Source organism: Panthera leo, chromosome D3 (assembly GCF_018350215.1).
Source record: "Panthera leo isolate Ple1 chromosome D3, P.leo_Ple1_pat1.1, whole genome shotgun sequence".
Lineage (NCBI taxonomy): Eukaryota > Metazoa > Chordata > Mammalia > Carnivora > Felidae > Panthera > Panthera leo.
In genome coordinates, this window is record NC_056690.1 from 35,390,875 (window position 1) to 35,403,467 (window position 12,593).

General features: G+C 36.0%; 1 protein-coding gene across 1 annotated transcript in view; it reads right to left on the reverse strand.

Moving 5' to 3' along the window:
- Positions 1-1,727: 1,727 nt before the first annotated feature.
- The window catches only part of ANKRD12 (ankyrin repeat domain 12), a 127,223-nt gene continuing 116,357 nt past the window's right edge, over positions 1,728-12,593 (reverse strand). The window contains 3 exon segments of the mRNA XM_042910151.1: positions 1,728-6,742; positions 7,348-7,443; positions 10,350-10,493. Of these exon segments, the coding sequence (XP_042766085.1) occupies positions 6,557-6,742; positions 7,348-7,443; positions 10,350-10,493 (426 nt within the window). The 3' untranslated portion in view covers positions 1,728-6,556.

Sequence of the window (12,593 nt, forward strand, 5' to 3'; positions counted from 1 at the left end):
GATATGGGAAGAATATGCTTAGTTTTGTAAGAAACCACTAACCATCTTTCAAAGTGGCTGTACCCTTTTGAATCCCCACCAGCAATGAACGGGAGTTATTTTTCCACATCGTCACCAGCATTTGTTGTCGTCAATGTTTTGGATTTTCACCATTCTAATAGGTGGGTAGTAACATCTCATTTTCATCCTTTTAACTTGTCTGTCATTACACTTAAAGTGAGTTTCTTATACACAACATACAGTTGGGACTTGCTTTTTTATTTACTCCGACAATCTCAGTTTTAAAGTATAAATTCACATTCAATGTGATCATCCATAGGGTTGAGTTTAAATCTACAGTCTTGCTATTTCTTTTCTATTTTCTCCTGTTTTTCATTTTCCTCCTTCTCTTCTTTTTGATGAAATACTTTTCATGACTCCCTTTAATCTTAATTATTATCTTATTTGTTGTAGATCTTTTTTCCCTTTAGTGGCTGCTTTAGTGTTTACAGTGTACATCTTTCATTTTTTTTTTTTTTAATTTATTTTGAGAGAGAAAGTGCAAGTCAGGAAGGAGGAGAGAGAGAGAGGAGTGAGAGAGAATCCCAAGCAAGCTCTGCACTGTCAGTGCAGAGCCTGACGCAGGGCTTGAACCCAAGAACTATGAGATCGTGAACTGAGCCGAAGTCAGACACTTAACTGACTGAGCCACCCAGGTGCCCCTAGAGTGTACTTCTTAAAATGTATCACAATCTACCTTCAACTAACATCACACCATTTCATGCATTTTATGAGGACTTACAACAGCATACCTTCATTCCCTCTACCAATTTTGTACCATTGTCATGCATTTTACTTTTATAGAGGCTGTAATCCCCACAATACATTTTTACCATTTTGGATATTTTAATTCCTCTGGGTGTATCAAAATTTCTGTCAGCTTTGGTAAAAGAATTATTTTGCTCTTGTTCTTCAAAGATATTTTTGGCAAATACAAATTCTAGGTTGATAGGTTTTTGTTCCAGCCATTATTTCTTAAAATTCTTTCTCTGTTACCCCTCCCTCTCCTCTCCCTCTGGGTCTCCAATTACATGTTGTTAGGTCACTTGATATGGTCTCCCAGCTTACAGAGGCTCTGTTCATTTCTTCCATCTTTCATTTGGGGTCATTTCTTACTGCTATGTTCTAAAATTTACTAGTCTTTACTTCTGCAGTGTCTCATCAGTTTATTGCACCTAGTATATTTTTCTTTTCTCGAGAATCTTGATTTGGGGTTTTAAAACTTTATCTCCCATTCTTTCCTTATTATGGTTATGTTTTCCTCTACTTTTCTGTACATAGACTATAATAGTTTTATTAACAAACTTGTCTACTAGTTCCATCATTGCTTTTATTTCTAGTTCAGTTTCTATTTTTTTTTTTTTTTTCTAGTGAAGGGTCATAATTTTCTGCTTCTTTACATGACTGATCATTTTTTGTTGGATGCTAGACATTGTAATTTTTCCATTGTTGGCTACTGGATTTTGTTGTATTCCTTTAGTGATAGATTAGGTTCAGTCATGCAATTGAGTTACCTGGAATCAGTCTGATTTTAAGATTTTATTATTTTTTTAAAAAGTTTTGAGACAGAAAGCACATACACAAATGGGGGGAGGGATGGAAAGAAAGGGAAAGAATCCCAAGCAGGCTCCATGCTCAGCACAGAGCCCAATGGGGAGCTCAATCCCATGACCCTGGGATCATGACCTGAGATGAAATTGAGTCAATCAACGGACTGAGCCACCCAGGTGCCCCACAGGACAAATGTATCTGACCAAAGGACTTAATATGCAGAATATATAAAGAATTCCTATAAATTAGTAATAAAGACAACCCAATAAAAAATGAGCAAAACACTTGAGGACATTTCACAAAATATGTATAGGTCAAAAGGCATGTGAAAAGTAATGATGACCAATGGGTCATCATTGAAATGCAAATTAAAGACACAAGGTACCACTACACATCCACTGAAATTGCTAAAACTGAAGACTGACAGCCAAATATTGATGAAGATTCAGAACAACTGGGTCTCTCATAGGTAGGGGTATAAAGTAGTACAACCACTTTTGAGAACTGTTTCTAATAAAATTAAACATACAACTATTCTCTATGACCCAGTAATCCAAGGTATGTAGCCAAGAATGAAAGAATATGTCTACAAAGAGATTTGCATGTTCACAGTTTTATTCACAACAGTCCCCATATTGGAAACAATCCAAATGTCTACCAACAAGAGAATGAATAAACAAGTTTGTACAATATACTACTACTCATTAAGAAAATGGAACAGATTACTGGCATATCCAACATGGATGAATTTCAAAACCTTATGTTGAAAGAAGGCAGACACAAGAAAGTACTATATACTGTTTGATTCCATTTATAAAAAGTTCAAGAGCAGGTATAAGTAATATATGGTGATGGGAAGTACAGTGATTGCTTCTGGGGTAGGGAGCCACTGACTGAAAAGGGGCACAGGGGAACTTTCTGTGGTGATGGTTAAGAAGCTGGAAATAATCGCAATTTGGGTAAAGTTAATATATGTATACATTTGTCAGGACTTATCCCAACACACTGCCTGTTTAAGATCTGGGTTTTAGTTTTGTTTTGTAACCTGGATTTAGGTCAGTTTAAAAACAAAAACTGAGAAGAAACGTACTGATAATGATCTCTTAAACTAAGTGATGGGCGCACACAGGGATGCTCTTTAATCTGTAAACATACACTATACATGCCTAACTCTGTGTATTAACAAGAGAATTTTCTTCACAAGTGGAGGAAAAGGTAGCCACCTAAAAGCCTTTTTTCTAGGTCTACTCAGAGATTTTGATATGGCATATAGTTTTTTTCTAAAGGCATTGAAAAAGTCATCAATAGAGTTAAATGTGTTTCATAAATAATCTTACATTCTGTGCAACTAATCCATCTAATAAAACTGAGTCCTCTTGCAACGAAGACTGTGTTTACCTTTAGGTAAATAATCTTGTATGTTATTTTCTCTTCTGGAGATATGCACGTGTATAAAAAATTTACATTATATGCAGATACCGTGTAGCATTTAACATTTAATCACTGGAAAAAGTCAGTCTCTCTAGATGTACTTTTCAGTTTTTATGCTAATACTTACAATTCTAGGTACTTTTTTTTCCTCGCTATTTTAAGGGAATTATTTAAACTGTATTTGCCTCAGTTTGTCCTATGAACTTTGGTTTTACTGACTCTAAATATTTTGGGTAAGTACTACTGTGGAGGTGTTGCAACTCCATTCCAGGTACAATGGAGACTATAGTGTCAAGGAGCAACCATGGAAATGAGTTACAAGATATTTAATCAGTTAAACTTCATACAAGCATTTCCAAAGATGACTATCACTTTTAAAATCTATTTGCTTTAAATATTTGAGGACTTTAAAAAAAATCATGAAAATATTCTCTTTAAAAATACTAAAAGATAAGACTGCCTCATGAGTTTTGAAGTCAATTTCCTCTATATAAAAAACTTTGGAGTTTTGTGTCAGAGATAGAATAAAAAATATTGCTAACTTTGTGGATAACTAAGAATACAAATTTAGCACTGCACTCAATTTCTAGAATAAATGGATACTTCTTAAATCAATTAAAATGAGCCTCCTGGGGCTTTGCTTGAAATTTTTGTGGTTATGAAGTTTGCAGCATACCTAACATTTAAAATTCATTTTTGAGACATTACTACTGAATAGGCACGAACTATTCTTCCAAGGCTGTTTCCCCAAGATGAGTATTTCTGCAATTTTGCTACTGCCCAGGTCACCACTGCTGTTTGGCTTCGAGTCACATGGAAGTGGAAAGTAAAAAAACATTTAGCACACATTTCACTCTTATTTTTTCTATAAAAATATAACTCTTTATTAAATAACATGCACAAATATCAACTAGTCATTTATTAAACAGATATGATTTAGAACAAGATTTAAAGAAATACAAATCCTTAGGTACAATTTAGTATCTTGTTCATGATATTTGAATAGTTAAAAAAAAAAAATCACTGATTAAACTAACCATCCTTTATTTCTCTTTCAGAATCCTAAATCTTTTTAGGTATATATACCCCATTCCAAGTTTTTTCCTAGCATTTCAGAGCTTCAGAAAATCTTTAATATCAAAGCTCTTAACTACTTAAGTATAGATTCCCACCAAGAAGACATTTGCTTTTCTTTTAAGCCATCCGATTAGCTTTGAGTCACTTTACAAAGGAAATCTGCAGAAGCAGAATCATGGCAGAGAGGCTCCAGCAACTTGAGGCACCACTGAAGAGGGCGAGAACTGGAGTTAGTACTTAAAAAGCTGGGACAACTAAAATATGCCAGATTCCTGCTTTCTTGCTTTTTCTCTTCTGCAGCTTGTTCTGTTTGGCCAAGCAGTGATTTTTCTCCCCCTTTTCCAGTTGGACCGTCAGAACAAAATGCTGTATACATTTATCCCTCTCATATTTTCTATGACTTCAATGCTCAATAATCTGGTTTTTTATTTTTCGGCAAAAGTATAAACAAAATTTGCATTAATTTTTTCATATTAAAAAGTATTGCTTTTATAAATTAGCTTTTCATGTTCCCAGCCTTAATAAACTTAACTTCAACAAAACCAGTGCTTCAAAATCTACCCTGCCTTTCTTGGCCCCATTTGTCCAATAAAAAAAGGCCCAAATCTTTCATCTAAATTTCTAAAGAACACTACATCCAACCTTTATAATAAAGTCCTTGCACTGTGTACTTTTTACACGTGCTGCTTTATTGCGCATGCCAAGTACAGTATGAATTAAAATATAAATTGACGTAAAAATTCAAAAACCCCTAAGCTTAATATATACCTTTGCACTCAAAAACTTCAATTTTTACATTCTCTCCCATTAGCTGGGATTTCCAACTTGCATGCTGAGTTTAAGTCACTTTATTCCTCATATATATGCTTTTTACTTTTCTCTATCAGAATAAAAAACATCCAGTATTAGTTTATAATTCAAGAAAGTACTGTGGGAAGTTCTGTAGATTTTATCCCATATACTTATGTTCACTTTTACATATAACCTAATTTTCCTTTCAAAAATGTTTAAGTAGTTTAGATTTCAGATCTGAAATATTCCTGAATATTTAATCTATCTCACTGTATAGGAGAAACTGGACTTTTTTCTAAGTATATTGCTAATTATTTTATTAAAAACAGCATACCAAATCTTATTTTAATTATAAAATTCTGAAAATTACGTTTTGCATCTTGATACAAGGAAAAAATACAACATATTAATCAATTTTTCATAAACACTGCAGAGATTGATTGGAATATGCCTGTTTCTTGTATTTATTTGGACTACCAAGTAGCTCTTTTTTTTGATTTGAGTACTGTTTTTATTTTAAAAGTGCAAAGGTTATTAAGCTTAAAACATTATATTTAAGCAATGTAAAAAAGTTTTACAATGATTTAACATGACCAATAAAATTTATTAAACATATTTACATATATTCACAGATTCTTTCATACTTGAGTATTAAAATAGACATTTACAATTTCAGAATTTTCATTCAAAGGCATTTTGGGAGAGGGGAACAGGTTCTACCATGAGATGAAAAAAGAGCTGTTTCTTTGTATGACTAATTCTAAATAATATGTCCAACATAGTGAGTCATAGGTACTATCCCAGGAGACTGGCATGAAAACACCCTACACTACTTTAGGCATCGCTTATGGAGAGAGTTAAATTATAGGAAGCATGCAATACAACTAAGTCACAACCTTTACAGTTATGGTGATGAAAACAAGCTAACTCAAACACATGCATGCCTTATTTAAGAGTTTTGCTACGTGAACACACTACCACTACACTCCATACAAACTACAACTTTGGTCCAATAAAACATCAGACAATACAGTTTTACAATTATTTCTTTGTACATGTTTTGACTACCAATCCCTTTGTATACATTCTGACCATTAATTACAAGATTTACATCTGCACAATATGTATAAAATAAGTTATTAAAAAGGAAGACAATATTAAAACTTTTGAAAAGAAAACTGTACAGTTAATTTACAGATATAATAAACTGAAGAAATTTTGTGCCACGTTTTTCTTCCACGTTAGAAACCATTTGGTAGGAACCGAACCTTTTAGTTTACGGACAGATTTTAATAAAACTTGAAAGAGATTTGAAGACTAGTGGTTACCTTGTTACTTAGGAGTGCTAACAACTTTCGGTGCTGTTAGCAGATTCTCAACTTTTAAAGTATCTCCCTCAGTCGGCCAACATGCTCTAAGGCAATAGTTACCTCTCACCAATATAAATAATAGATTTCAGTTAGAAACTGTTTGGATCTTGGATCCAAAATAATTCTCTTTTCGTTGTTTACAAAATGACAGTGTTTACTACATAACCAACTTCAGTCAAACTTTACTCAACAACCGTAAAGGCAGAATATCAGTATTTTTCTCAAAGGCAGTGTTCCACAGTTTAAGACTCTTGAGCCGCATCAGTTTAAGACGATACCCCCGGAAGTGACGGTTGCTATATAGGAGTCAATTCAAAATCATCATTAACATCAACGAGGGGAACATAAAACTCCTGGATCTCATAAATGCTGAGAGATTTATAGGTGGCAGGATCAAGTTCCTGGAGTTTGAGCTGCCATTCTAATCTCTGGACGGCATTTAAAGCTGCAGCTTCATGTTGTTGCCTCATTAAAAGACAGGTCTATTGAAAAGAAGAGTTAAGAGATTGCTCTATTAAATTTGCTTTGCTTAAAAATTAATCTCATCCACAGACTCTCTGAGGAGTAAGCGTCTGAATTACACATCCATTTCTGCTCTACCTGGTCTGTATCTATATGCTATTTCTGGGTCTGCAACTTTCCAAGTGTCTAATCTCAGACTTTAACTTGAAACTGCTCTTTCAATGAACGAGATTTCAAATTATCAAAGAATCATGAACACCCAGGACGTGATTTTTGAAAGGATTCAAAATCTCAAACCAAATAATTTTCTTTATGAATTTACTTTGCAGGACGTATCCCATTATCGCTCTCCCATTCTTTCACGTCACAACTACAACCAGACTTGTATTTTGGACAGTAAGCATGAAGATGCCCCTTAGAAACTGCTTCTGTGACAGTTTCGTTTTTTACTACACTGGTCCTGAAAAGGGGACTTGTGGTCTTCATTTTCCTTTACCTTCTGACTGTAGCTGGCATGAGGATGCCTAATTGCTATCTCCTTTCCTAGTCACTCCTCTCTAACAGAGCTGCAATTTCTATTTAAGGGGGAAGCATCCATTTAAACTGAATTTCTAAACATACGTACCTTTAATTTGTCAAATTTATCATCCACATCTTGCAACCAAGACATGAACTGTCTTGCGTTAAAGCGATCCCTCACAGAAGTTTTACTGTCATCAGACTGAAAAAGAATGTAAGTAGTTAATACTACCCAATAACCCACTTTAAAACCTATATGCCATCCTATCATTCTATGGTGTGATGGAATGATGTTTCGAAACAGATTTTGAAAAAGGATAATATAATTTGGATATTTAAAAAGTTTGATAAAGCCTTTAGTTCCATATTGAATAGACAGATTATTACCAGAATTTCTAGGAAGCTGAGCTTAGTTGTTAAATAGAATCCTATTGCCTTGTGAGTCAAAGACGATTCTCAAAAAAGGCATCTTATATTAAGTACCACACCTATGACATTCTTATTCAAGTATACTTGATTTCGTATCTTCTTTTAATGTTAATGTTTACCATATGTAGGGAGAAAGAGTGTTAAGGTGGGAGACAGGACTTTGAGGCCAACATTTTTTCCAGGACGAATATTTTGGAGCGACCATAAAGAAATTCTGGATCAACTCTTAAGAATACTAGTTTTGGAATTAAGAGAGGCTGTATTCAAATGTCAGCTTTGTGTCTTACTGTGTGATCTTGAACTATTTACGTACTCTTAATTTTCTATTCTGTAAAACGGGAAGGAGTACCTTTTTTTAAACATTTTAAAAAATGTTTACTCATTTTGAAAGTGTACATGAGTGGGGGAGGGGCAGAGAGAGAGAGAGAGAGAGAGAGAGAGTGTGTGTGTGGGGGGGGGGGAGGGGGAGGGAGGGAGGGAGAAACCCAGGCAGGTTCTGCACTGTCAGCACAGAGCCCTGACATGGGGCTCAATTCCATGAACCTCGAGATTAGGACCTGAGCTGAAATCAAGAGTTGGATGCTTAACTGACTGAGCCAACCAGGTGCCCCTCTCATCTGTCATTTATCAGAAATGTCATCGTGTTCTTGGGGCGCCTGGGTGGCTCGGTCAGTTAAGCATCCCACTTCGGCTCAGGTCTCGATCTCGCGGTCTGTGAGTTCGAGCCCCGCATCGGGCTCTGTGCTGACAGCTCAGAGCCTGGAGCCTGTTTCAGATTCTGTGTCTCCCTCTCTCTCTGCCCCTCCCCTGTTCATGCTCTGTCTCTCTCTGTCTCAAAAATAAATAAACGTTAAAAAAAAATTAAAAAAAAAAAAAAAAAGAAATGTCATCGTGTTCTGATCCTGTGGCCTTCCATCTCAATTTCCAGTTGTGCTATGGATTAGTTTTTATTTTGACATGTCTTTTATTTCAATAAATTTTGGGAGAAATAAAAAATAAACAGGTATGTTTACTCAACCATTCTGAACTAGAAATCTTAAAGACTTTCCTTGTAGCTTGATTTACATTGTCCTAAAATTAATTTCATTACTCTGTAATTGCACGCAACTTTAAAAGACCTCAAGACCTGCTTCGGATTCTGTGTCTCCCTCTCTCTCTACCCCTAACCCGCTTGCATTCTGTCTCTGTCTCTCTCAAAAATAAATAAAGGTTAAAAAAAAAAAAAGACCTCAAAATATTACATGGTCTAGTCCAGCCTTTAGTAACACAATTAAACTGTTCATTTCAGTTATTAAAAATCACTCATTCTTCTGTTTAAATTCTTTAAAGCTGTATTATGTAAAGTCCCTCAGTGGCATTTCCAGTGTTTATTTCCTCAGAGTCAAATAGTTCTTTCTTAAGATCCAATTATTCTTTTTTTTTTTCTTAAATTTTTTTTAAGGTTTATTTATTTTTCAGAGACAGAGTGTGAGCGGGGGAGGGGCAGAGAGAGGGGGACAGAATCTGAAACAGGCTCCAGTCCCTGAGCTGTCCGCACACAGCCCGACGCAGGGCCAGAACTCACGGAGGGCGAGATCATGACCTGAGCCGAAGTCAAGATACCCAACCGAATGAGCCACCCAGGTGCCCCAAGATCCAATTAATTCTTAATAGCTTTTTCAAATATCTGAATACTTTCATTTGGATAAAAATGGTTGGTGATTTTAAGAAAGTCTGAAATCTACTGATCTAGTTTAATCTTTTTTTTTTTTTTTTAAACAGATGAGAAAAAGCCCAGAGAGAACTAGGTAATTTTCTCTGGAATATACCCTGTATCATTTGTATTTCTAGACTGTCTGACCTAAAACAGCATTTCCTAGTATTTTTTTATGATAATCTTTCACTGACTGTGCTTACACTCTCTATTTTCATCATTATATTCTCTCTTATGACCTATGAATTTCATTCTGGTTTGCGAGGCACAAAAATTCTGACCACTGAAATGTCTGGTTCTAAATTCGTATAATTTATATGTGGCATTAAACTTTATCCAAGACATAGCTACAGTTTTCTTCACAACTATATTTATTCCAGCAATATCCAAGATCAAGACAAAAAGCCTGGCCCTATTTTAGCCATCTAGAAATTTAATATGCCTGTAGTAGTTTTCCAGTTGCTTGAAGGTGTAAACATCCACTTTAGAAACAAATTACAGGGGCGCCTGAGTGGCTCAGTTGGTTGGGCGTCTGACTTCGGCTCAGGTCATGATCTCGCGGTCCGTGAGTTTGAGCCCCGTGTCGGGCTCTGTGCTGACAGCTCGGAGCCTGGGGCCTGTTTTCCGATTCTGTGTCTCCCTCTCTTTCTGACCTTCCCCCATTCATGCTCTGTCTCTCTCTGTCTCAAAAATGAATAAACGTTAAAAAAAAAAAAAGGCTTTTTAGAAACAAATTATAAGTTATGTTCAAGGGACTATTCCAAACGTGTATCGGTTTTATAAATATCTGCTTTTATAAGATAACACTGATGTTTAGAGGATTGTGGAAAATAGAGGATCAGGTGATCTGGCAGTGCTTTATTCTCTAAGAGGTGCTTTTCTCCTTTGAGTTTTATTGATTGCTGAATTCAAGTTTCTTTTATGGAAATAGATGACAAAAACACACTGTACTTAGGAAAATTTTAGCTGTATCATTGGCACTTTACCTGAGCGTCCAGTGGGACACTGTATACTTCTGCATCCAGTAAAACAGTGCACGCGCTAAATGGCAGTGTTTGATTTGCCAATGTTCTTGCAGCTCTGTAATGAACTCGCAGAACTTCCTGTTCATTGGATACGATAAGTTTTTCCTAGTTGAACCAAGAATGGAAAAAAAACAATTCTTCAATTGCTTGCTTTTCAAATAAGATAAAATCACTTAAAACGTACCACAGAACCTGAATCTCAGAGTAGTTTTTTCTTACAGAAAGCTTGAGATTTGAGAATTCCAAGTGTTCTAAAAGTATTAAGTAAATGCTCTTTCCAAAAGTGGCAGTCTCTTCTTAAAAATTATCTTTTAAGATGTACAATGGTGGCTTTTTGTATATTCACCAAGATGTTTGACCATTACCACTAGTTTCAAAACATTTTCATGACACCCAAAAGAAACTTCATACCCATCACTAGTCGTGGCCCATTCCTCCTCTTCCCCTGGCAACCGCTACGCTAGTTGTTGTTGCTGTGGACTTACCTACTCTGAACATTTCTTACAAACGGATCCATATAATATGTGGTATTTTATGAATGGCTTCTTTCGTGTCACATGTTTCCAAGGTTCATCTGTGTGCAGCATCAGCACTTCATCCCTTCTTATGGCCGAATAATATTCCCATACACAAACACACCACGTTTTATTTATCAGCTGATGGTCTTTTGGGTTGTTCCTACCTTCGTGCTGTCATGAATAACGCTGCCATGAACATTCATCCTCCAAGTTTTTGTTTGGATGCATAATTTCTGTTTCTTTAGGTAATTAACAAGTGGAGCTACTAGGTCCTATGGCAGTTCTATGTTTAACCTGGACAGAAACTGCCGAATTGTTCTTACAGCAGCTGTATCATTTTACATTTCCACCAGCAGTGTGTGAGGGTTCCAATTTTTCACATCCTTGCCAACACTCGTTATTATCTTTTAATTACAGCCTTTCTGATGGGTGTGAAGTGGTGTGCCGTTGTGGTAGCAGCTTGTTTTATAATGAATATTTTCACAGAAACAAACACTGTACTTTGATGCTAATTTTAAACCTCTAGCAATGACAGTGCAATCCTGCCTTCAAATGTGTTAAGTGGGGTGCAAAACCTCCAATTATGTAATATGCAGAGTCACCCTATCATAAAGTTAATGAAATGATGTGGGCGATCTTCTGCATTTAGCAGACTGGGAATTCCTAGGGTGTAGCTACAGATCTCAACCCATCATGATACTGGTTTATAGAGTTGTGCCATCTGGTGGTAACGGTCTTTTCTGGCTTAAACATCAACGAGGACAACTCTGGGAACTGTGGACGACTGGAACTTCAAAGACAGAGGTAATGAGTCCAGGAATTCTCCAGTTAGAAGATGTCTATCATTTTGTGGGTTTTGTCTGGCAGGCTGGGCTAAGAGAATATTCAGGGTGTGGCTGGTCTTGCTCTCCACCATGTTCCCCATTCTCCCTCAACTTGACAAGAACTTTATCCTTCCCCTACTGGAGCATGCAGGCCTTATATCCACATATGTATTGCTGTCCAGTTTTGCTGTATTTATAATTTAGTGAAAAGACAAAGAAACACAGTCCTATTTAATCTCTTTTAAATTCTGATGTGACAAATGATACACAAAAGAGAAGAAGTAAGTCTAACACTTAGGATTAATTTAACTACAAGTTTAAGGTGGGACTTTAAGTGATAAAATATCCAAAAAAAAAAAAAAAAACAGATACTAAGAAAAAATAGCTAGAAGAAAAGTTTTCTAAAAAACTGGTTGCAGTTGTATAGAGATTAAGAGCAATAACCAAAAATCCCTTAACACTGTCTGGAAATATATTATTATTTTTTTTAAGTTTATTTATTTTGAAAGAGAATGAGTGGGGGGGGGGGTGGGCAGAGAGAAAAGGGGACAGAGGATTCGAAGTTGGCTCTGTGCTGATACAGAGAGCCCAATGTGGGGCTTGAACTCACAAACCATGAGATCATGACCTGAGCCTCGAAGTCAGATGCTTAACCGACTGAGTCATCCAGGTGCCCCAAGAAATAGATTATTTGAAGTCAGACTCCTTCTGCTAAAATACTTCACAGAGATATACTGTGTGAATGACAGCCTAAACAGTCCACTTAATGTTGTGTCCTTGAACTTCTGGAACACAGCTTCTCAATGTCTTCGGAGCATGGGTTATGTATGTCTCAAAGTGAACATGGAACGGGAAAAATCAGA